At 45.8% G+C, this 26727-nt stretch overlaps 1 protein-coding gene across 1 annotated transcript in view; it reads left to right on the forward strand.

Moving 5' to 3' along the window:
* The first annotated feature begins 4660 nt into the window (after positions 1-4660).
* Positions 4661-26727, forward strand: part of opn4a (opsin 4a (melanopsin)) — a 29648-nt gene continuing 7581 nt past the window's right edge. Inside the window, exons 1-5 of the mRNA XM_070977821.1 lie at positions 4661-4913; positions 5538-5764; positions 21755-21897; positions 23857-23990; positions 26547-26727. The exon at positions 26547-26727 is cut by the window's right edge and continues 23 nt beyond it. Coding sequence (XP_070833922.1) covers positions 5573-5764; positions 21755-21897; positions 23857-23990; positions 26547-26727 — 650 coding nt within the window. The 5' untranslated portion in view covers positions 4661-4913; positions 5538-5572. The remainder of the gene's footprint in view (positions 4914-5537; positions 5765-21754; positions 21898-23856; positions 23991-26546) is intronic.

Below are 26727 nucleotides of genomic sequence, written 5' to 3' on the forward strand. Positions count from 1 at the left end.
AGCTGTTATGTTCAGTGCTGCTTCACTGCCACCTGCTGGACGCGACCGTCTCCTCCGAGTTCATCAAAACACTGAGACAGGAAGACGTTTGTTTGCAGCTTTTCACAGATCGATAGATGCTTGAAGCGTCAGCACTGATTCACCTGGAGGACAGAAGAAGAAAACATGACATTAAAAGTCTGTTGAACCTTAAAAGAACGTGTTTACTAAAAACCCAGCGCAGAGAAACAACAGGGATCAGGAATCACAGTAAAGGTCAGAGGACAGTTAATCACATGCTGACATTTCATGACTGGAACAACAATAATAATTCAGTTTTTACTTTTTAAGATGTTATATTTTCTCAGTATTGTGCATCCTGTTACCTGCAGGTTAATATTCTGTGGGCCTTCATTTACAGCACTGCTTAAACTGGTGAACAGAGTGTGTGATGTCAGCAGACACCTGCCAGCCCGTGGACCAATGAAATTTAATTTAGGATTAATGAAATACAAATAAACACAAAAACACATTGAATTAATATACATCCACTGGTTTTCCACCATATCCCACTGACACACACACACACACACACACACACACACACACACACACACACACACACACACACACACACACACACACACACACACACAGTCTATTCATTGTGTTGACTCGCCATCATCAAATGTTCTGAGTCTTTACGTGTTCGGGAGTTAATGGCGTCTGCCACAAAGCTGTGAGGACACGTCACGCTGAAGGACACGTTGTCCATGACCCACTTTCACCTGAATGCAGCGCGGTTTGAAACGCAGCCGTCCATAATGGATGAGGCATTAATTCACCACAATGACTCAGTTTAACACAGAACTCAAGGTCGGCGTCGCAGCTGAACCTGCGGCTCTATTAGCAAATGCGTGTTACAAAACTGTGAGATTTGGGTCGAAGCGCCAAAAGTGCAGCGAGACGCCAACGCTGCAGGGACACTGTCCACTGAGGCCTCCAGGCCAAACACTGATCCAGAGATTAGACGGGGCCAGTCCAGGTCGTGTGTCTGATGTCAGAACAAACTATTCAACTCGGAGCTGAAAGCTTTATATTTAGTGATAAAAGTACAAGATGCTTCACAACAACTGCAAGTCCCAGACTGCACTGCTGCAGGACGTGTCCAATCAGAGAGCTTCAGACTCTGTTGCTGTGCGGCTGCTGGAGTCTTTGGACAATAATCAATCATCAGTGGAACATAAAGTGAAATCTGTGTTCATGTTCTCCTCAGACTGAACTCGAATAACTTCATTGATCCTCTGACTCGCCTTCTAGCGCCACCATCAGGTCAACGTGCGCAGCTGACCGACACTTTGGTTTTTGATCAAACGTCTGGTCGGATCCTACGTTTGCTTTAACACCCACAACTACAAACTATCAAGCGTAGACGGACTCTCTGTGTCAGGATGACTGTCCTGTTCCCACTGCAGGAATGTAACAGTGAGGTACTTGTACACAGTCCTCCACCACATCCCAGAGGGACGTGTTGTACTTTTTACTCGACTACATTTATCTGACAGCTTCAGTTACTTCACAGATTCAGATTTTTACACACAAACATCTGAAGACTTTATAAAACATGTTTTAGTACTTTTATTACTTGAAGTACATTTTACTGATTATACTTACTGAAGTAACATTTTCATCTTCACTCTACTCTTACACATATTTGTATTTGTACACTGCAGTATTAGTACTTTTACGGCAGTGAAGGATCTGAATACTTCCTCCACAAATTGAAATGATGCATTTGTTTCTCTGTGTGTGTTTTGTAATGAGGTGTGTCGTCAGTGACTCTCAAGGTGAATGACTTTGTTCACAGTCTGAGGAGTGTGTGGGTGTGTGTTTGTATGCTTTCTGATGATTGTACTGTCTGCTGTTGGCAAGTTCTCATTATCACTCAGCTGAACAAAGTCTAGAGAAGCTGCAGCGACTTTAAGAAATGATAACAATAAGAAACCGCCTTCAGGAGACAAAACAGACAGAGAGACGGACAAAGAAAGACAGATGAGAGGTGCAGAGGAGGAAGAGGAGCGGAGAAACAGATGGAGGAGGAGGAGGAGGAGGAGGAGGAGGGTTAGTCTTCATGCCCACCTCAGTGAAACAGGGGACGACCCAGCTGTGGCAGAGCTGCAGGATGCAGCAGTCAGCTGATAGCAGTCAGATTACAGACAGAAATGATGGATTACAGACTGCCTCAGTCCGTTAAAAAACGGTTTCTTTTAATGAAAATAACTTCTGACAAAACACCTGAAAACATTCACACCTGGATCGTTCTGTTCCACTGCGTCTTCAGAGAGCTCAACCTGTGACTTAAACACCCGAAAACATCGAACACGAGTTCAGATGACACAGACACACACACAGAACCCTGGACTTCAGCGTGATTGACAGCTGATCTGGAAACAGCACGTGTGACGTCAGAGCTTCGTCACTTCTGATTGGCTGAGCCGACCACAGCAGGTGGGACAATAACAAGGCAGTCTCCTGTTTGGTGAGTGGAGAATGTGTCCACAGGTGAGGCTACGACAGATCCAGGGTGGGAGCTTCCACCACCAACTACAGAAAGTGAAAGTACTGCATCGATCAGGCGAAATAAACGAGAGGAAACGTCACAGATTCACAGACTGAAGCCAGAAGGCTGACGACGTGAGGAAACTGCTTTATGTTCAGGAGGATTATTGTTTCCTTTCACCTGTGGATGGTAGAGGGAAAAATCATCAATGTACCCTTCAGACACACACACACACACACACACACACACACACACACACACACACACACACACACCCTGCTGCGTCCTGCGTCAGCTGTCAGTCAGGCAGAAGTCCTGACGGACAGACGGAGGAAGAGACAGCCGGTCAAGCTGCAGCTGACTGGAAACACGTGTTCTCTAATCTGATTGGCTGAATGATGACTGCTCTTTGATGTGGAGTAGAAGTATGAAGTATCATAAAATATTCGTTAGTAGTACCTCAGGGTTGACGGTGGAGCTAGAGGAAGCTCGTTAGAATGTAAAGGGTTGATCCTGTGGAGAGCAGGAGACTTCAGACCGGACCACCGGCCGTCCAGGAGGATGATCACCCTCCTTACAGGCTGAGAGGAGGTCATGTGATCATGTCCTACCTGTCGGCCGACACCTGATCACTTTTTCTTTGTCTGAATCGAAGGACAGACGGCGTCCTCTGAGCGAATAAAACAGACTTAACTTCAAGTGTGTGTCCTCATTTCTGTCAAACTGTGTGTGTGTGTGTGTGTGTGTGTGTGTGTGTGTGTGTGTGTGTGTTGATTGTCCCCCGACCTGTCACTCATCCAGTGTCCTACATTCCTCTCAGCTTCCATCAGTTTAACTGGTGATTAAATGGATGCAGGGCTTCTGTCATCACCGTGTGCGTGCGTGCGTGCGTGCGTGTGTGTGTGCGTGTGTGTGTGTGCTTGTGGTTGTCAATGGCAACCACACGCACTTCTGCCTGACTTCACAGTCTGCGGATGAAAGCCTGAAGACAAACACTGATGTGGACGAAGTGTCTGCAGGCTGAAGTCTCACTCATGTCATCATCATATCAACGTAAAGTAATGATCATAATGAACTCATGTTCCTCCTGAATGAAGACCAGGAGCTCCGTGAAGTCCTGCTGCTGATGTTTGAGTCTCTGAAGTGTTTCACATTTCACAATATTTCCCTTCATGGATCATCAGGTCTTCATCAATCCTTCATCAGCTTGTGCCTGACAGGAAGCCGCAGCTCGTCACAGAAGCACTTCCTGTTTGGCGCTCTGTGTCTTTGTGTGCTGACTCGGTCTGTTAGTGCATCAACAAAACGTACTTCAAGTATGAAGAGTAGAAGTGCTGAACAGAGAAACGAGTGAAACGCCGTCATCACAGTCAGACTGTCAGAAACGAGCCGCCTGCTGCTGTGAGTCGTTGCAGCTTCCTGTCATTTCCTAGAAAGTAGCTGAACGTGCCTGGAAAGATCGGTGCCATCAGTGCTTTCAATCTGAGGACCACAGACACGCTTCAGAGTTTTCATGTAGACTTCCCTGAAAATCAGTGATTCTGTGGAAACCTGACAGCTGATCAAACACTGTGGAGAAGCAGAAGACATACAGATCTGTCTGTAAGAGGCACAACGAGAAAAGAGTACGAACACACGAAACCTGTACTCGTGCAGTACTCTGACCCCTGTTTGGAGGCTGCCTGAAGGTGAACGCCAGGCCCGCCATGAGGACGCGGCGTCCAGGTCAAAGCGACGCTCAGTGAAGTTACGTCTCTGCACTCTGGAGGATTTGAGCCTCCAAACACATTTTAAAGGATTTCAGTTTGATCTCCGCCGTCCATTAAAGTGATTCAGGTTCTCAGAGTTCAGGGTTTAACCCAAAGCCAGCACGCACACACACACACACGCACACACACACACACACACACACACACACACACACACACACACACACACAGAGTCGAAGCAGCAGCAGGTCAGCAGATAATCAACATAATGACTTTTCATCAGAGCGTTGACCTAAAGACCCACATGTCCCTGCGTGTGTGTGTGTGTGTGTGTGTGTGTCCTTTATAAACATGTCTACCTGTGTTCATCTGGTCTTTCACCCTCTCAGCCTGCAGCGTTCAGTCTCTGTGGGTCGGTCATGATTCTTCTGTCCATCGGGACAGTTTGGACCTGCAGGGCTTGAGGATGAGGACGGTGTCTCTTCGGGCTCGATGGTCTTTTTCCAGCTGGAACCTTCCGGACTTCCCTCAGTGGATCAGACTATCATTACCCATCAGCCCCAGCATTTGGTGACAGCTTGGTTCTCGTCCCGGCTTTGTCGGCCCTGATTGCGGCTCTGGTCCCGGTCCTGGTCCTGGTCCTGGTCTTCTCCAGACTCGTTCGGGTACAGATCTCTGTCATGTGATCTGAGACTTGATGCTGACTCATTTTGGTGTTGAGATCAAATTGAGGTTTGACCAAAGTCTTTGTTATTATTCTTAAAACTTACTGAAACATTTGAAGAAACACGTAAAAAGTCTTTTTCTGATGAGGTTTGACAGGAAAGAGTTCCAGGACTATTTTGAGGTTGTACTTGTACATGAGTATTTCTATTTTCTGCTACTTTATATTTCTACTCAGCTACATCAAATGTGGTGGAGTGAAAGGTTTTTACTTCTGAAATGTTCTTTGAGCAGAAAAAACTATAAAGCAACAGAAAATAGAAAATAAAAAAAAAAAAAAACGAAGAAGAAACAGAAGTACAAGTAGTTGAAATGTGTACTTCAGTGGTGTACTTGTACTTAGTGGTGTACTTAGTTACTTTCCAGCTGTGTCAAAGGTCAGTTTATGATCAGCTGTGTTTGAATCTATTTTATTGATTATTAATCTAATAACATTCTCTTCGTTTGACTTTCTGCTGTTCGTGCTGATCGAACGCGCCTTTGACCAGCAGCTCACCTGGAATCCCGCGTGCTGTGCTCTACATCCTGTCACCTGTCGCTCATCGAGGCTCTCTCTCCTCCATCAGAGAGCGCGTGAGGAGGAGCGAGGAAGAGGAGGAGGATGAACGGCGGGAAAAGCGCGCTTCAGCGCTCCGCGCGGCAGAGCATCGTCTCTTGCAGCGAGCCGAACTGCACCGCGCGCACCGCGGAGACTCTGGCGCTGTCCGCAGCATCCGCGTGGAGCCGCAGCGGCTCGGCGGTGGATGCGTCCCGGCTCGTGCAGCTGCAGCTTCCTGCCTCCGCCGCCCCCACGGTGAGTAACTTGTGGCTTTATTCTGCGCTCCGTCCCAAACGTCTGGAAACGGCTCGCTTGTGTTTGCAGAGTGAAACCGAACTCATCAGAAAAGACTGAAAATGTCAAATTTACGTGCTTATTTTTGAAATTGATGTTCAGCATCAATGTAATGCATCAAGCGCTGATTAATGTAATGAATGCATCTCTTTCTTTAGTTGGTTTTGTTTTCCAACACTTCTTAAACGGAAGCAGCCGTTATAATGAAATAAGTCCAGTTAAAGTCTCTGCAACCAAAAACCTCTTTGGAAGGCTAATTTAAACAAAGCCGAATTGAGCAGTCAGTCGTACTGATTTGAAAACAGTCTGGTTTGATGTTGCATACAGCTGCCAGTGACCAGATTAATATTTAATACACCTTTTTATCGCAGAGTTCGGTGCGCTCTCTGACACCATTTTTTTTTTTTTTTTCCTCATATGTTCAAAGTGGGGCTGCACGGTGGCGCAGCAGGTAGTGCGCGTGCCTCACAGCAAGAAGGTTGCTGGTTCGATCCCCGGGTCAGGCGGGGCCTTTCTGTGTGAAATTTGCATGTTCTTCCCGTGCATGCGTGGGTTCTCTCCGGGAACTCCGGCTTCCTCCCACAGACCAAAAACATACTCATTAGGTTGATTGATGACTCTAAATTGTCCGTAGGTGTGAGTGTGAATGTTTGTTTGTCCATGAATGTGGCCCTGCAATCGGCTGGCGACCGGTTCAGGGTGTACCCCGCTGGGATAGGTGGGAAGCTGGGAAGCGGGGTAGCTGGGATAGGCTCCAGCCCCCCGCAACCCCGAAAGGGATAGGCGGTATAGATAATGGATGGATGTTCAAAGTGCGGCTTTGCCACCGGGTCAAACTACACATCAGATGACATATATTACTCCTGACAGTACCATCGGCTCATAGGCTGCAGGCTTTTATTGATCAGATGAAATGAAACTTGAACCAGCACATTTACTTTGGCACCAGAGGTGAAGACAAACAAGGCATCAAATCCCATGAAAAACACAATGAAAGATAAACTGAGTTCATCTCAAAACGATGGTCTGAACATGATTGCATGTCTTTACTTCAGGCTATGATGGTATTTGATAAAAAAAAATAAAATTAAAATATACATCAAGCTGCTTTGACTCATGAACTGGAGTTTATAACTCTGCTTATTGACTTACTGGACTGTCAGATTAATGCTGTAAACACTGTTTGCTCAAATCCTCCTTTGATTTCTAAACATCCTTCAGATTCCAGTTTGTGCAATCAAACGGAGCTAAAGCCGCTTTCAGTTTTGTGTAATTATGTGAGACGACAGCATATGAGAGACGGAGGGACAGACATGCAGAAGCAGAAGGCGGCCGAGTGATGGAGGGAAGTGCTGGCAGCACAGTGTGTCTCTCGGGTTCATCAGCATGAAATGCGTGAATGCAGCGTTCCTCCTCGGAGGACTTCGTTTGCTTCATCAGTCAAACTGTTTCCCGCGCGTCTGCCGGGCCACAGTGCTTTGAACAGCACATGTGATGCTCTGCGGCATCACACACACACACACACACACACACACACACACACACACACACACACACACACACACACACACACACACACACACACAGATTAAGGGATGCAGGATGTGTTATCTCTCCGCTTCGCCGGCAGCTCGGAGCTGCTCACACGTCACGCTTCACAGCTGAAAGGTCGACTTTAGATTCTCCCCCAGCTCGCGGGTTCCCGCGCCAGCCTGCAGGTGCTCAGGTGATAGGCGGAGGGATGATAACGGACGGGCCGCCTGCACGTGTCCTCGGGATCGTGTTCTGTGTCTGCTATCGATTGTGTGTTTGTCATTCAGAACGTCCATCCATACATCTGCAAATGCTCTATTGATTCAACACTGGCGCGTGCGTCGCGTCATGAGGCTGTTCCAGCCGCCTCGCTCTCGTGCCAACTTTCCACTGAGTGTTTGAGCCTCTCAGCTTTAACTGAGCGACACACACAAAGTGCTGTCAGTGTGTGTGTGTGTGTGTGTGTGTGTGTGTGTGTGTGTGTGTGTGTGTGTGTGTGTGTGTGTGTGTGTGTGTGTGTGTGTGTGTGAGGCTGTTTTACTGCTGCTAAAAGTACACTGTGGTATTATTACTTTTACTCGAGTAAAAGTTGTGACTTCTTCTTCTTCTTTGTAATTTTGATTTGTTTTCACGTGTTTTCACGTGATTTTCTGCAGCTGCACCGTGAGGACTAATTAGTGCACCCACACACACATTTATCACGTTTAATTAATGAGCAGCTAAATGTCTCACCAGTGCTGGAATATAACGAAGTACAGTTATTCAAGTACTGTACTTGAGTACAATTGTGTGGTACTTGTACTTCTCCTCCACTATGTATTTGCTTTAGTTACTGAAACAAAATACAATGAATATTCATCAATAATGAAGTAATAGATGATGATGGATCATTATGTTTTCAGCTCCTCAGCAGTGAATGAGCTCCACCTTTACCTTTACTTCACCACCTGCACTACACATCGTGTATAAAGAGTACATTTACTCTGTGACTCGCAGTAGTTTGCGGTGCAGCTCGTATTCACTCCTCGGGCTTTGCTGTAGACCTGTTTTCCTTCCCGGCAGAGACGTCACGGTTGTCGACTGTCCTTCTGTCACACAGACAGACGCAGATCAGATCTCAGATCAGGGACGGAGGGAGCTGCTGTACTATGCGCCTCCTGCCGCGCCTCCGTCGCCTCCACCTGTCTGTCTGTGCCGCCTGTTTACCTGTGGACTGATCAGGTGTTTCTGGAGCATTCCACATCTTTCCCAGTCCCTGTCCCAACATGTTTTCAGAATAAGCAGATATTTACACAAATCGATGAAGCCGATGAGCTCAAACATCGAATATATTGTCTCTACTGAGTTCATGTCACAGTGATTAGCAGCTCATCGCTTTCTGTTGATTGATGTCTCTCACAGCGTCACGGCTGTTCTGGAGTCAGGGTTGTAAAAGGGGTCGTAAACGTCTGTTTGGTGGCTGATAGGATGTGAGTGAAGTATCATCCTCCATGATAAGAGTTTTCTTCAGACTATCAGTTCCTGCTCTGTTTCTTATCCTCTGGCTGGGTGTGTTGTTCAGGGAAACGCTCTATCTCTCTGGGAAATCTCAATTAAGAGATGCAGGAAAGTGCATGCGTGTGCGTGTGTGCGCGCGCGCGCGTGTGTGAAACGTGTCTGTCCTTTGCTTGTGATGACTGCATCCACTCATGCTGACGCTGCCCTCTCACTCTTGTGCCGTTACTTTTACTTGAATTCACAGTGAGATTTAATGCTGCGTTCACTTAAAATGGGAATTTCCGCCGTGGCCTCCTGCTCGCCTGTTTCAGGAAGTGTTGCGGTGTTGTCTTCTGTGTTTTTAAGCCGTCTTCACCACGAAGAATAAAGAAAAACACGGCAGTATAAGAGACTGACAGTGACGAGTGAACAATTGTTGAATTATTAACAAGGTGTTGAAAAACCAGCCTGAGATGATGCGTTCGCTGATGAACAGAGACTTGATTGAAGTGGAGCGTCGAGGCTCCTGCAGGGGGTTGATGGATGTGAACACATGATGTGCATCAGCACACAGTGTTTGCTGTAACCAGCAGTCACACAGATGTAGGTTAATGTGACACGTTAGCGTCACGGTGTGCTGGCGGTGGCATTTGGACGACATTTCACTGCCGTCGTTATTTCCTGAGAGACGGCGGCTGAAGCTGTCATCATAATTATTTGCCGTCACGGCGCAGAACATGCTGATTTAAGTATTAGCTGATATGTCAGGACATGAAAGTGTGCGGACGGAATGATGGGGCAGACAGACACAAACAGGCTCCACGCAGAGGATCGTGTTGAGGGCGCTGACGGTAACACGGCTTCTCAAACGCAGCGCATTGACAGCAGCGCGTCATCAGAGCACAGCAGCCGCTCGTCAGGTGATCAGGTTGTCACAGTCTCTTCATGCACTTTTAGTTTCCTTTGTCCAAGTTTTGAGGTTTGTGTCTGTAGATATTGATTCGTCAACAATGTCAGAAAGTCAGAAAGCTTCTCAGTTAAAGATGCTCAGACTCAGAGACCACGTAGAAGCTCATGATGGAGAGAGAAGCTGCAGAGAGCCAAATGTTTGAAGGGCGGGGTTAATATACTGCAGGCTGCAGGTGCAGCTGATGACTGACAGCAGGTGTGCAGGTGAGGAGGAAACTATGATTGAAATGAACACAGGCAGCAGAAAGACGAGGGATGAAGGAGGAACCGGGCTGGACCTGAACCACAGATACAGATCTTAGACCTTCTGGGAATAAACTGCAGTGACATTCATTTGTTCTTTGTTACGCTGGGGGTCCCAGACGTCCCCCGGGGGGGCCTCGGCGAGGTTTTAAATCCTCTGCAGGCGTTCAGAGCTGCAGCTCTCTGTCATTATGTGTGACACACCTGTACTGCGTGTGTGTGTGTGTGTGTGTGTGTGTGTGTGTGTGTGTGTGTGTGTGTGTGTGTGTGTGTGTGTGTGTGTGTGTGTGTGTCTAATACAGGTTCATTTATTGTTTCTATTCACTTGCAAAGGTTTGCTGCTGTCCATATTACCTGCTGCTCATTGGTCCAACCGGCCGAACAGGAACTCAGACGCACCGTGTCGTGAGTCGCGTGCTGAGCCTCCGTCACCTCGCGCTCGTACGGCGCAAACGGCGTGTTTTGTCGTTAAGTTCAGAGGGTGAAAAAGAGCGTCGCGCTCAGGAAATCAACCCTGAACAAAAACAAACCTGAAGTAGGTAAAGAGACGGAAAATGAAGGAAAACAGGAGGCTGGGATCAAAAGATCAGATGATAGCAGGAACTATGTGCAGCTAATATATATCATATCACACACACACACACACACACACACACACACACACACACACACACACACACACACACACACTGCTTTGAAGGATTTGAGGCCGTAATGAGACATATGAAGGTAAACTCATGTTTTCCATAACTCCCTGAGGTCTGGATTGCTGAAGGATCTGCTTTAACTCTTCTGGGACTGTTTCTCCAACAGGATTACTGACTTACTGCAGCTGGACCAGTTTTCTGTGGACCGGGTTTAAAGGGCCGCGTTGGATTTAGAGCACTTTTTTTTATCATTTATTAGCAGTATATCAAGATTTCTTCATGTTTCTGAAACACTATACTGAAGCTCAAAGTGTTTAATAATGTATCTGTGGACAGAATAAGTGTATAAACACAGAATGAATGCAGACATAGTAAAACAAGCTGTAATAATATAAAATATTTTACTTAAACATGTAAATGTCCTCATATCTGCTCATCACAACATTGAAGTGTGTTCATATTAAATCTGCTACTCTAACTTTGATACTGCAGTCACAGGAGACATTTTACTGCACAACCGGTACTTTTACTGCTGATACTTTAAGTACATGAAGCTCAGAATACTCCTGTACACTTAGATGCAGTACTTGTTATGGAGTATGTTTAAAGTTTGGTACTTGTAAGTGAAAGATCTGAATACTTCTGTCAGCATTCACTGGAATCAGCTTTAATAATGAGTTGGTTTTTTTTTAACATTTATTATCAGTTAATGGACGTCAAGAACAGGATTCTTTGCATGTTTTTATCCAGCAGAATAATAAACTGTGTTGGCGTTGATCAAATCAAATTTTAGACCGATGTTTTCCTTCCTGGTGGTTTTATAAAAGTCAGCTTGCAGTGGTTTGAAGCATTGACCTTCATGTTTGAGGTTTGAGGTGTCATGTAGTAACGCAGCGATGGAATGAGACTGTTTTCATAACCGTCCATGCTGATATGTTCAAGGACACTTTGACGTCCAGAATCTGAGAGTTGGCTGCCAGAAAACGTTTTGTTGCTGAGATCTGTCATCAGAAATCGAAGCGAGACGACGAACAGTCAGCAAACATCGACCTGCTGAACAACGCAGACGTAAATCTGGTTGTTTCTCATGAAAAAAGCTGAAATCTGAGCTGTTGAACGTCCATCATAACAGTGAAGCTGTTGGTTGAATGTTTTGGAGTTGAATATCAGACATGCTGACTTGTGAACGCTTCTATAAACGAGCAGAAAATGGCTTTTCTCACCCTTGTTGAGGCCTGAGGTTTGTTTGGACCTGCTGGCTCCTAGTGGACATGGGAACGAGTCAAAACTAAAGCTTAAACCTCTCTTCACACTGCTAACCTGTAATAATCCCCTCTGGCCCAAACGTGTGTCTTTTAAACACCAAAGGATCCCATGTCATAAAACCTGTGTAATTACAATAAAGGTCTGATCTGTTGACTCTCCTGGGAGGAATGAAGTTCACAGGTGGGTCAGGTTTCTCGTAATCCAGCTAACCGTAAGGTGTTTGTGCGGGTTTGATCCTCAGAGACTAAAAGCCTGAATGCACAGCAGCGTAAATCATCCCATCTTTATTCCGTCTTCTAACTGGTCCCAGCTGTGATGTGTCCAGATGTTTCCACAGGCTGGAAACCAGAGACAGCTTCAGTCATCTGAAAACAGTATGTCGACTGCTTCCTGTTAGCTCATGTTAGCATTTAGCTCAGCGATCTAAATCTGATCTGTGCTGCACCGAGACGTTTCTCCTCTTTGGTGCGTCTCTTTTACTGGTGGGCTGTGAGTTAGAGTGAAGGTTTCTGGTGGTCCGCTGTTATCCAGCCGCTTTAACGCTGCATGGCTGAAGATCAGTTTGGCTGTGTGTGTTTGTTCTTGTACTTGCTACATAGTTAGGACCACGTTTATAACCCACAGAGTGAGGACACTTTTAGAAAGCGAAGACATTTCGGTGGGCCCTCAGAAGTTCAGAAGTTCAATTAAAATGAATTTTATTTAGTAAATTTTACTTTGTCTCTGGTCGGCTTACTTGAGTCCTAAAGATAATATATTTACAGGTTTTACAAAACCTTAATAGTAAGGGGCTAGAGGACTCACTATGCCAATGACTGTCCTCACACAGAGGGAAGTGTGTGTGTGTTTCAGTTTAAAGCAGCAGTAAAAACTAACAAGCTAACGAGCTAAAAGTGTTCACCATAAAAACAGCCTGTATGCAGCTTACACCAAACGTCATCATGCTACATGCTAACGGTGCTGCTAACTCGACTGCAGACTGTTGACACTGTGCGCAGTAACTGACCTCAGCTCAGCTCCACTGTGTCGAGCCTTAATACGGACTGTCTGCGCTGTGGTCAGATCAGATCTGTGTGTCCACACATCACCAGCGGATCTGCATGGGTTGCTGCGTTAACGAAGCAGGCATCATTAGGGACGTGTGGTGGCGAGCTCCATCGTGTCGCCCTACAAACAGTCATGCGACGACGCAGACGGCTGCTGCTCTCTGGGCCGTCCTCCGTGCTGCTCTGCTCGGCTGCTCTGATTGGTTTATGTCCCTCTGGATTCAACGTTGTTGTGTGTCAGGTTGTGAGTGATTCAAAAGACGCTTTGAAGTCCAGTTTGAGCGTCTAGATTAAGACACACCTGCAGGAATCTGATTCCACTTTTAAACATTTAAACCACCAAGTGTGGATCGATTTATGATGAAACAGATTTCTGCTTGATAAAAACCTGATTTGGGGTTTCTTTCAGATCTCATCAGGAGGCTGTTAAAGGTTAAAAACAAAGATGAAGATCTTTGTTTTTCCTGCTTTTATGAGGCCATCAGGAACTCGATGGAGGCCTCAGTCACTTCTTTCCACTCACTGCTGAACTTATTGATCAGAGTGAGGATCAAACACTGACCCGAATCAGTTCTGGAATGACTGTTGTGTAAGAGAACACACACACACACACACACACACACACACACACACACACACACACACACACACACACACACACACACACACAGAGTGCTGATGGTTGTCATGTGATGCAGTAGTTCAGTCAGCTATGGCGTGGGAAGCTTTCAAGGCTAACTGATGAAAAGAGGACACACACACACACACACACACACACACACACACACACACACACACACACTTCTCTGTTGTTCTAATGGTAATTTCAGCCTTGTTATCTCAAAGTTAGAGCTGCACTTAATGACTTTTCACTGATTATTTCGTGTTCAGAAAGATGTTTAAAACAGAGCTCAGCTCGTCATTCTCACACACACACACACACACACACACACACACACACACACACACACACACATGCTTTCAGCCACATGAAGCCTGTGATCTGAATTTTCTCCACAGGTTTCCTTCACAGTTTGACTTTGTCTGATCCTGTTCGGAGACACACTGCCCCTGTGTGTGTGTGTGTGTGTGTGTGTGTGTGTGTGTGTGTGTGTGTGTGTGTGTGTGCATGTGTGTTATATCAGAGCTGCAGACTGATCAGAGTTGGACGTTCTGAACAGTTTATCTATTTCATCGCTCTGTCGCTCATTTCCTTCCCGTGTGTTCTTGCAGTTGTGGTGAACTTTGACCTGATTGGTCGGCGTTTTCACTCTGTTTATTTTGTGTCCTCCTGGTTGTTGTTGTCCCCTTTGAAGTGGTCTCCGTGGATCCTTGGTTAGGGGACAGTGTCAGACCTGAATCCAGTTCCTGAGCTTCTATAAGCCCCAGCAGCCTCACACCCTCCCTGAAACTCAGCTTCACTTTGAAAAACGTCTGCTAACTTCCTGGACTCTCTGCTGGTTGCCAGGCAACCAGCACCTTGAAACTGATCCCTTTCTGATATACAGACGCTTCAGACGGACGATCTGTGGGATTTGGGTGGCTGGCTTTGTGGATTTACAACGAACCAGGAAAGATAATAACATAATAATCAGAGTTTCTGTTGTTGAAGCTCAGCCTGGATGTTGATCCTCCTTCAGCACACTGAGGGCTGATGGGAGCTGAACTGACACGTGGTGCCTCCTCCTCCTTATTCTTCATCATGCTGCTGTCGCCTCAGTCGAGGACACATCTGCTAAGACCACACACACACACACACACACACACACACACACACACACACACACACACACACACACACACACACACACACACACACAGGTAATCTAGTTGTACAATTGTAGGAGTCGAGGCAGCGACAGTCGCAGTAGGAGTGGTGGTAGTATTCATAGTACTGGTGTACAAGTAAAGGTAGCTGCAGTCTGAGTACTTGTACAAATATTGCATATGAAACGATGACCTTTCGGGCTGCTGTGACTCAGGAACAGAAGGCAGACTGTGACCATGTTTCACGCTTGCTCAGATGCTGATTTGGCGAATCTCTGGCGTCCACCTTCAAACTGTGCTGATTGGTTAGATCATCTCTGCTGTCGGGTTGAACGTGTGCGTGAAGCGTCCACGCTTTGTTTGTAGCTTCTCTGCAGCAGCGTCCATATTTAAAGTGTTGTACTCCAGCAGAAGCTGATTGGTCGAGTCGTTTCTACCTGGATGTTAATCAGACATGATTAACACCTTTAACAACACCTTTAAGTAAACTCCTTCACAGTCTTCACTGCAGATGATGATGATGATGATGATGATGATGATGGAACCTGTAACCTGATGGAGGCAGACAACCTGGAGGAGGTTGATCTGCTCTGGTGTTTGGTTCGAGGGTGCCTCAAAGTGAGTTATTGAGGGATGCTTTCATCATGCAGATCCTTCAACAAATCCTCCATTTTTATGTGATCATGGGTTCGCTCAGTCAATCAGCAGCGAACGCTCAGCCGTCCTCCCTCGGCGGACTCTAATAAATCCTCTCCTGTCCAAACTTTAGGCCGGGGGCCTAAACGCAGCTTCGGTCTGACGAGATTTCATCAGCTTCAGATGACTTCATCGGCGGGGGGCCAAACACCAGGAGCCCGGCCGTGATGAGAAAACGAACTTACGGAGGAGATAAGGAATGATAATACACATGAGCTGTGGAAACTTTAATTACATCCGCAGTGATTCAGACACAACTGTAATTACAGTGTAGAGTAATCTGGGTCAGCTGCATATAGAAAAGGTACACGGTGTAATTGTGTTACATAATTAAAGTAGTAATGGATTCCTGCCTGTTGTAAGCCGCCAACGAACCGCTTCACATCCAGGTCAGGAGAGATTTCTGTTTCTGCCACGAACACTTTCTGTACATGATGCTGCGTTCACTGCACGCTGGCATGAGTGAGGAAAATGAGACCAAGCCCCTTTGTGAGGACTCAGCAAACATTTCGGCACATTATACATTTGTAGCAGCTTGATGAGTGAATTTGTTGCATTCAGTCTCAGCCACATGTAAAAATAGCATTTATCAAAATAGTTTCCACTAAAGGAAACTCCACTTTCCACTTTTGACTGAAACCAGTAATATTTGAATCATCCATCCATCCATTGTCTATACCCGACTATCCCTTTCCGCGGTTATGGGGGGGCTGGAGCCTATCCCAGCTGTCAACGGGTGAGAGGCGGGGTACACCCTGAACCGGTCGCCAGTCGATCGCAGGGCAACATACAAGACAGACAACCATCACGCTCACATTCACACCTAAGGACAATTTAGAGTCACCAATTAACCTAATGAGCATGTTTTTGGTCTGTGGGAGGAAGCCGGAGTGCCCGGAGAGAACCCATGCATGCACGGGAAGAACATGCAAACTTCACACAGAAAGGCCCCAGGGATTGAACCGATGACCTTCTTACTGTGAGGCATGCGCATTACCTGCTGCCCTATTTGAATAATTTCTATGAATTAATTTGGTTTAATTTGCAATATTTAAACTATTGACTTCAAGTCAAAGTTCATGACATAAAATGACTTCAGATAAAAAAAAAGTGTAGAACAGATACAGAAAACCATCAGGTTATGAACATCAGAACAATAAATATAATATTTAACACATTTTATAGAAGAGAACACACACACACACACACACACACACACACACACACACACACACACACACACACACACACACACACACACACTCATTAAATCCTCACATGGGACTGTTGGATGTGTGATGAAAGTGACCATAATGAGAACAATGACCTTTTAGTAAAGTCACAGAAATAGTCATTTCCATGTGAAGCTGAACAGCTTCCAGTTCTCATTAGTCTCATTAGATCATGTTAATGTCCATCGTTACGCACAGACACCCACAACCGATTACATGAAAACAACAAATTAAAAGACAAGAGCATTTTCAAAAAGTTGGTTCTATGGAGATTCTCTTTCATCCAGATCATGGTTCTTCTGAGTGCTTTAAAGGGCAGCTGGACTTGCTGGAGGTTCTAGAAAGCATTCTTTTTCATTCAAAGTCCCACACATTGATCTTCTTGCAGGTGCGTTCACACCTTTGGAGTCATTGACACACTCAGCCATCCTGTGAGTCATTAGGGTCACATGAATTAATGGAGGGGTCATGGTGTGAATGGCTGTCAATGGGTGAGTTATGGTGTGAATGGCTGTCAATGGGTGAGTCAGGGTGTGAACAGATGTTAATGGGTGAGTCATGGTGTGAATGATGGTCAATGGGTGAGTCATGGTGTGAATGACGGTCAATGGGTGAGTCATGGTGTGGGTGATGGTCAGTGGGTGAGTCATGGTGTGAATGGCTGTCAATGGGTGAGTCATGGTGTGAATGGCTGTCAATGGGTGAGTTATGGTGTGAATGGCTGTCAATGGGTGAGTCATGGTGTGAACAGATGTTAATGGGTGAGTCATGGTGTGAATGATGGTCAATGGGTGAGTCATGGTGTGAATGACGGTCAATGGGTGAGTCATTGTGTGAATGGCTGTCAATGGGTGAGTTATGGTGTGAATGGCTGTCAATGGGTGAGTCATAGTGTGAACAGATGTTAATGGGTGAGTCATGGTGTGGGTGATGGTCAGTGGGTGAGTCATGGTGTGAATGGCTGTCAATGGGTGAGTCATGGTGTGAATGGATGTTAATGGGTGAGTCATGGTGTGAATAGCTGTTAATGGGTGAGTCATGGTGTGAATGATGGTCAATGGGTGAGTCACGGTGTGAATGGCTGTCAATGGGTGAGTCATTGTGTGAATGATGGTCAATGGGTGAGTCATGGTGTGAATGGCTGTCAATGGGTGAGTCATAGTGTGAATGACCGTCAATGGGTGAGTTATGATGTGAATGGCTGTTAATGGGTGAGTCATGGTGTGAATGATGGTCAATGGGTGAGTCATGGTGTGAATGACGGTCAATGGGTGAGTCATGGTGTAGGTGATGGTCAGTGGGTGAGTCATGGTGTGAATGGCTGTCAATGGGTGAGTCATGGTGTGAATGGCTGTCAACGGGTGAGTCATGGTGTGAATGGCTGTCAACGGGTGAGTCATGGTGTGAATGACTGTCAATGGGTGAGTCATGGTGTGAATGACTGTCAATGGGTGAGTGCCACTGAAGAAGAATCAGTTTTGAACTGATTTGCCTGAAGATTTTAGAAAACCTTATAAAAAATACCTACAATTTGATAGTTAAACTCTGTTAAAATGTCTCGTGTTCAGTAACAGAGGAGCAGACGGAGGACAGAGAAACATGAAGGGATGTGAGGATGGAGGACTCGGTGAAGCAGACAGACGGTTTCTGATGATCGCTGAGTCGAACGCCGCAGTGGGTGAAGCTGAAAGGCTGAATCCTTTGTGACAGGCCTGCTCTCAGTGTGCCACAGTTAATCTGGTGACAGACAGCAAAAAACAGGCTGAATAAAGTCGCTGCTGATGAGATGGAAAACATTTTGATAATGAATGTTTGTTCAAAAGCAGCCACGTGCTCGGCTGTGATGCGTTCTGGTCGGAACAGATCGCAATGATCTGATTTCTGATGGACACCATGTCACGCTGCACAGAGCGAGGCAGGAAGTCAGACACAGGTACGACATAGACAGTCCTGTCGATTTTCAAAATAAAGCACCCTGTGCAGAGTCCCAACAGGCTTAGAAAGGCAAAACCAAGATTATAAACTCAAACCAGGCAAACCAATCCAACAAAAAGGAAGCAGTAATCCAAAAAATAAGAAAACACATAAGGGTCCAAAAACAGGAAACACCTTGAAAACAACAAGGAAAGATTGAAACACATGAGGGTGGACGACAAACACTGCTTTACATACACCTGAGAGGGAGGACTAATGAGGCACAGGTGACACAAATCAACAGTTACAGAGGCACATGACACATGAGGGAAACCAACATAAAACAGGAAATAACAAACCAAATCATAACACAAGTGGAAAATGTGAGTGGAGGATGAATCCAGAATATAGAGCGACGCACCGACACGTCATGACAGATCTTCAGATCCTGAGGTCAGAAAGTCTTTCTAACACCTGGCTAACGTTCACTCTGTAGATGACGTCCCCTTGCTGCCAGCTTCATATATTGCTGCAGGTGGGTTTATACTGGAGTTATCTGAAAGCCTGGTGTGTCTCATTCAGACTGTGAAGGGCACCTTGTGTGTGACCTGAGAATGAGGCTCCATATAAGCAGCTGGGGAGGAAGAGGAGGAGTGACGTACTGTCTTAGCTGAGTATGTCCACATCCAGCAGCTACAGAACAACATGATGATCGATGTGGAGTCGTGTTTGTGTCACCTGATGAACGTCAGTCCAGTGTTTTCTCCGTTTTAGCTCTGTTTTTGGTCTCCACCTCCTCCTGAGGGAAATACTTTAGCTGCACTATGTTCACCAGCTCGGCTCTGACTGCATCTGTCTGCTGCTGAGTTCAGAGGCTTTTTACAGCTTTTATTCTGAAAGTGGTGCAATGAGAGCTAACAAGAACAGAGAAGTTTGTGTCCGGACAGAAAAACAATAAGCTTAAAGTCACTATAAAGCTCCGTAAAGCTGAGAGGAGCTGCAGTTTCAGCTGCTATGAAGAGTGACACTATATCACTAAATGCAGTTTTGAGAATAATAGAAGTTCAGTCCAGTGATGTTTGGCCTTTTTCATCACCGTGAGCTCGTCACCACAGACTAACAAAAGCTCTCTGATAAAAACAGTTTCTCTTGGAAAGGCCAACACTCTGCGTCTACGTTTGCTCTGTTGAGACTCGCCATGATGCACTGACATGGCATCAACTGCTGCGTGCGTGTTGCATTCAGGGACCATTCAGCAGCTTTTGGGCATGTGAAAGGGGTGTGTTTATGCTAAATCTTTGAGGGGAATTTGAGGTTTAGGAGGTTAAAATAACTGCAGGTACATCCTGTGCTGACCCCACGCATGGAGAAATTCACCTTGAATCAAAGTGTGAGTTTCAGTTGTTATTAAAATGTCTTTCCAGCTGGTTCACGCTGTGAGGTTGACTGCTGGCACATGGATGCGTGTCCTTGAGCTGACATATTGCTTTGTTTGTTTGTTTCCTGCTGCATCAACTCCACTGTCACAACATGTCTGACTCACAACGTCACTGTCACCGCGACCTTCACAGGTTCGCCTTCGTTATGCTGACTGCTGCTTCAAGCTCTGAGCACTAACAGCTTAATGCACATGAAGAGCCGCCTGGTCGCTGCAGGAGAAGCATCGGCTTCATGCACTGGATCCACACGGATACTGACTTCTGATTGGCTGGATGGTGTGTGTTAAACTGCTTAATGCAACCATGGCAACAGGCTGAAACATCAGAGTCATTTGCATGACTTTCAGTCCAAACAGTCCAAAGCAGAACATTTCAGTTTTTACAGGTGACCGTTCTCTTCATATGTGAGAGTATAACGTGATGAAAGTAACAAACTACTGTAGTAGTAGTAGTATTTATTTGGCAACTTTAGTTAGTTTACAGATTAAGATTAATAGCATGAAATATAATGAATATATTTACTATAATGCATTCTTATAGATTAAAATGAAACTTTATTGATGAGTGATGAGCACATTACCAATTCTTATCCAGTAATTTACCATAATAATATATTATTTTTAATTCTGCATCATTACTACTTTTACTTTTGGTACTTTAAGTATATTTTGATGCTAATACTTGTGTACTTTTACTGCTGGTTGTGAGAATATGCCGATTAATGTGCAGCTTGAACAGCCTCCTCCACTCCTCTGGTTTCTCTCTTTGCTCCACCTGCTGGACCTGCTGCAGGGATTTGATCCCACTGAGACACCAGAGGATCAGTGAGGTCCAGGTCTGGGGCTGACTGGTCAGCTCTGGCTCACAGTCAGAGGTCGTTGCATTACGTACATTATATTACCAAGAACAGGTGGCATCCTTACATTGTTAGCAGGGTAGCTAACAGTGTAATCTGGGCTCATTCAATATAATTAAGTGACTAATACGTCAAATATTTTAAACTAAGCTGCAGGTAAATGTGTGAATAACATCATAATATGTGAATATGTGTGAATCTTGATGCTCTGATACCGATGATGCCGAGCTCCAAAGAATTATAAGTGTTTTGATTAGAATTCAAGTTTGGTTCTCAGCCACATTAAAGATGCGGCTTTTCTGACCGACCTCCACCTCTGATTAGCCCTGCCTGATATTTCTGCTGGCAGCGGAGTAATTTATGTCGCTAACGTGCAGGATGAGGAGATCTGAGATGCAGCAGAGAGACGGCGCTCCGTAATTACAGACAGTGATGTGCAGCACGTGGAGACATTAGTCCTTCAGGAGGCATTACGGCCTGTAGTTGGTGATTAGTGCAGTGAAGAAGGTTTTTAGAATGATAATGTCATCGATATAAAGGACTTTTTAATCTCTACTTATACTTACGTGTCACTTCAGCTTTAAATCGACTTCTCACGGCCACAAACGAGATTCTTTCCTTCCTCTGAAAGACTCAAAAACACAGAAAGCTGAGTGGATTTCACGTTCTCGTTTCAAACACCAGAACATGTTCCAGCGGCAGGCGTCGTTCGACGAGTTTGAAGGTCGATCAGTCAGCAGAACGCTGACCGGACAGTTCGGGAAAGTTGTTCTGTGATAATAATTTTATCCTCCGTCAACAACTGCCACAGAAAAAGAAACCCACCTGACCTGACCTGTGTGTGTCATTTCCTGCTTTGTCCTCCAGGTGGCGATGGCGCCAGAGCCCCCCCACCCCTTCCCCACAGTGGACGTGCCCGACCACGCCCACTACACCATCGGCTCCGTCATCCTCGCCATCGGCATCACCGGCATGGTCGGCAACTTCCTGGTCATATACGCCTTCTGCAGGTGGGACAACTTCCTGTGGCCAAATATGGTCGTGCTGTCAGAAAGTCCGAAACTGCAACTTCCTAAAACGACTGAAACACACAATAAAACACACGCTGTGAATTTGAATTTTAATATTGAACTTTTCGTTCAGTTCATGGTTATTTAGCTGTAATGTGAAGGTTGGTTTAAATTTTAAATCACGAAACGCTTCAAAACAGCCTTTAACTCTGAATTCAAAGTAAAGCTTTTTCTTTTTTAGCTTTCTGAGATTCTGAATTTTTAGCAAATTTTAGATTCAACTTCAACATTCAAGCAGAATTTAAGAAGAACTGTTGATCAGCAGAATCCTCAGCGAGCTGTTCACGACGAACAGATGATCAGACGCAGACAAACATGGACAGGTGTCAAATATCTGGACACGGGCGATGTCATCTGCACTGGTGACATCATCTGGAGTGTAATGATGGAGAGGATGGAGGCGCGAGGTCCCGCCCACACACCTGCAGGGCTCCGCTGTCAATCATGATGTCTCTCTCCTTTCTTATATCTTCAAATAACCAATCAAAGCCCGTCTCACACGAAGGGGGCAGAGTTTGTGACCTATGCAGCAGCCGGCCACCAGGGGGCGATGGTCTCATGAACGATGACATGGTAACATTAATCATGTCAGAGTGAGCCACAATACACAGACATTCATTCATGCACCAGCCTAAACATACCTGTGCTCAGGTATGGAGCCTGGAGACAGTCTGCGGTGAAAGTGAGCAGACTTTTACTTTGAAAGAGACAGGAAGCCAGTGAAGGTGGTGTTTTCTCCTGGTGGTTCCACGTTGTTTGTTTTATCCACTCAGGATGAGATGAAGGCTTGAATGAGTTTGTCCAGACCCACAGCAGACACAACTCTGGAGCTTCTTCTCACGCACATGATGGAAAATCAGAATTACGAGACCCAGAAATGTAGGAAATTATGAGAGTGTCTTCAGTCTTTCTCCGTAATCCCATCAAATGTGTCTTAAGTGTTTTGTTTTGCTGTTTAAGAGGCCGAACGTCAGTCTGCACAAGCTGAAACCGTTTTGTTTTATTTCTTCCTGGTGTTGACGATAAGGCGAGATAATCCTCAAATGGAGACACGTTAGGTTTGGTCTCAGCTGTGGGTTTGAGGTGGAAACAATAATTGTTCCGCTGTGTCCTGAGAGGAAACTGGTGTGATGTGACGACTCAGCTGAGCCGTAAAGAGTCTTTTGAAGCTTTCGGACGGACGTTTGATCTCCTGCTGTGAGCAGACGAACGTCTTTGGCTTGAGTCACGGCCTTCCGTCTCCCATCGACCCCGTCTTTTATCTCCAGGAACGGCGTCCTCTTGAACGCAGAGCGAGACGTTTTCTGGACTCTTTTGATGGAGCTTCAGCACTTAAGATGAGTTTGACTCTTATTGATCGGACCACTCATGGCACAGATATTGATCGCTCATCAAAATCAGAGCTGCTCTGTGATGGCGGCTCCATCGATTAAAGGTTAAATTTAGAACTGAAGCAGCACTAAGTGATTTTCCACGTCCTCGTCCTCATAAACAGACCTCATGTCTCGAACCTCAGAGCGTCCTGACACCTGCTGCCGCCGCCTCCCTTGTCCTCCCTTGTCTTTTGTCTTTTGCTTAGTTTATACGCTCATTTGTTAGTTTAGAGCCTCCATTTGTTTGTTGTTTTTGGCCTCCATGCTCCCTTATAGAAGTCTTGGTGCATTGTTTGATGAAGACTTCGTACCTATAAACTAATCGTGGACGTTCTTCTTCACATGTTTTGGTCACATGGTTGAACCAGCTGTTCTTTCGTGGCCGTAACACAAAGCCAAAGTTAAAGACGTGAGCAGATCAGACGAGTTTGGCTCCGAATCAGATGTTACGTCTCGTTTAGCTGCTGGTCTTCCTCGTTGACGTCCATTCAATGTGTGTGTGTGTGTGTGTGTGTGTGTGTTGCAGGAGTCGCAGCTTGCGGACGCCGGCCAACATGTTCATCATTAACCTGGCCATCACAGACCTGCTGATGTGCGTCACGCAGACGCCCATCTTCTTCACCACCAGCATGCACAAGAGGTGGATCTTTGGAGAGAAAGGTACCGACGCTGGTCTCAGATCAGTTCACTAAACCACGAAAAGAAACTCCCACCTGTTAACATTTAGTCGCTTCTGTATTAGTGTTTGCCAGAGGTGGAAAGTAACTGAGTATATTTACTCAAGTACTGTGCTTAAGTACATTTTTAGGTACTTGTACTAATATCGTGGTTTTTACTTGACCAGCTTTAAGATAAACAGGGAGGGTTGTGTAAGAAGACAAAAGACAAATCAGACATCATCACATATCATAAAATCAGATTTCCATGCCAGAAAAACTGAAGAAGTTACAGGAGACTTTGCAGATTGAGATTGACATGATTAACACACGATAATCCTGTAAAATCTGATGACATGTGTCAGATTAAATGGCGGCTCTGGACCTGTTTGGTCAGACGTCCTCCAGGTTTAAAGCCTCAGTTTAGCTCTGAGCTTCTCACATGGGCTCATTTCTTCAAGGCTCGGTGTAAACTGAGAGCAGCAGAAGCAGAAAACTGTGTGAACTGTCGGGATGAAGCCGTTTCTCTGGGTTTCGATGTGCTGCTCAGACGGTAAAGGCTCTTCTTCTTCTCTCCCTCCATCGCTTTTCATTTCCCGCCGTGAATGTGCGACCTGGTGGATCTGAGCTCTGAATAAACAGCGAGGTGTTTGCGTTCGAGTCGATCCTCCTCCGCCTCCCCGGAGAGACGCTCCGAGGTCGTTTTAATATGACGGCGAGGCTTTGCTTTAATTCCCGGAGAGGAGAAAAGAGAGAAGGAGGCGCAGAGGAGGCATCGCTTTACTGCTTTTTATTCCTTTAATTTAAAGTCCTTCATTTTCATTGAAGGTGAAAAACGACACTGCAAAAGCAAAGACGGTTATTTCGTGAGATCATCGAAAGCAGTGGTTCCCAAACTTTTCACCGCCATGTACCCCCTCCCCACTCACACACACACAAACTGTCTGTAAGCCCCCCACCGCCCACACACAGCATGTCACATCAAATAAAATCTCTTAAATGATTTCTATTACATTTCTTTTATTTCTCACCACATTTTAGCAGCATTTTCAGTGAGCAACACCAAAAAGCTCACCCCCTGCAGCTTTAATGAGAATTTGAGAAAGTCTTAAATCGTCCTCCACACAAAGTCTCGCTCTGTATTTTGTTTTCATACTTGTCAGAGCTGAGAATCCACCCTCACACAAGCACGCGGTGGAAAGGGCATCAAAGTCTTAACAGCGCGTTTGGCCAGCGCAGGCTGTTCTGAGCGCAGTCTGATCCAGAAATCTGACTTCTGATTAAATTCCATTTTCAGGGATCCACCGATCCATCATTCAATGAGGCTGTCCTGTTCGGATGTTGATAAAGAAGCAGGCACAGCTGTAAACGGATCCAACAGCCTGACATGTCGGACGCAGCTGTGCAGCCAGCGCACCGAGGCACAATTTTCATCGATAAATCACACGTGAAAGCAGAACACTGCCGTCCTCTACATGCCCAGAAACCCCCACAATGGTCGATGCAACGTAGCACGTGAATGAATTAGCATATTATGTGCGCGCTGGAGGAGATGTGAACCCCGGACAGAAATGGAAGGAAGGGGAGGAAAAAGCGGGTAGAATTTGAGTTCGTGTTCTCTTTCTTTTTCAGTTGATGTATTAAAAAAAAAGTCTGAACTAAAATTTCATGTTTTTATGAACTTCTCATGCTCAGAAGTATGCCGGCCCTCCCGCTTCCACAGCCCATAAATTCACCGACTTTTTTTTTTTTTTTGCAAACCCCCTACATCACTTCCTGTACCCCTGGGGGCACGCGTACCCCACTTTGGGAACCATTGATCTAAAGTGTGTGTTTGTTAAAGAGTCACTTCACCCAGATCACAGAAGACAAAGAAGACAAAGACAAAGAGTCAAAGTCAATAAGAGGCCGTCACGTCTCATCAAGTCCTTTAATGAGAACTTTCCTCTCTGGAGCTGCAGAGTATTGATCAGTTTGACTTTTCCAGTGTCTGACTGTCAGTTAGCTGTTAGTCAGCTCACTGTGAGACGCACAGGTGAACACAGTAAACACAGATGTCTGTGATCTGGACGCTCGCTGGCTGCCCTGAAACGTTAGCCGCATGCTAAATCTGTCAGCCGATCGTCGATAGGCTCAGAGATCGATCACGAATAAACTTCATGTTTTTTGGTTTTCTTCAGGCTCCATCCTTTGGTCAGAATAAACAAATACAAGCTTACACATTGAGCTTTTAATCAAGAACTGCAGATTTATTGATCCTAAAATGAGTTTTATTCTAGTTCTCTCATGTATTTGTTCATATTTTCAGGATTATTTGATCGTTCAGGGAACAAATCCTCCTCAAAGCTCTTTATGATCTGTGACACGTCTGACCTGCTCAGCGCTGCATGAGACGAGTCCAGCACGCTGTCCTGATGGACTGACATGCACACACACACACACACACACACACACACACACACACACACACACACACACACACACACACACACACACACACACACACACACACACACACACACACAGCCGAGCCTAACTGTGATCTTCTGTCTGTCTTCAGGTTGCGAGCTGTACGCGTTCTGCGGCGCTCTCTTCGGGATCTGCTCCATGATCACGCTGACGGTCATCGCCGTTGACCGTTACTTCGTCATCACGCGACCTCTGACCTCCATCGGCATGCTGTCGCCTAAACGGGCCCTCCTCATCCTCATGGCGGCGTGGGCCTACTCTCTGGGCTGGAG

The sequence above is a fragment of the Chaetodon trifascialis genome, chromosome 13 (assembly GCF_039877785.1).
Source record: "Chaetodon trifascialis isolate fChaTrf1 chromosome 13, fChaTrf1.hap1, whole genome shotgun sequence".
NCBI classification, from domain to species: Eukaryota; Metazoa; Chordata; class Actinopteri; order Chaetodontiformes; family Chaetodontidae; genus Chaetodon; species Chaetodon trifascialis.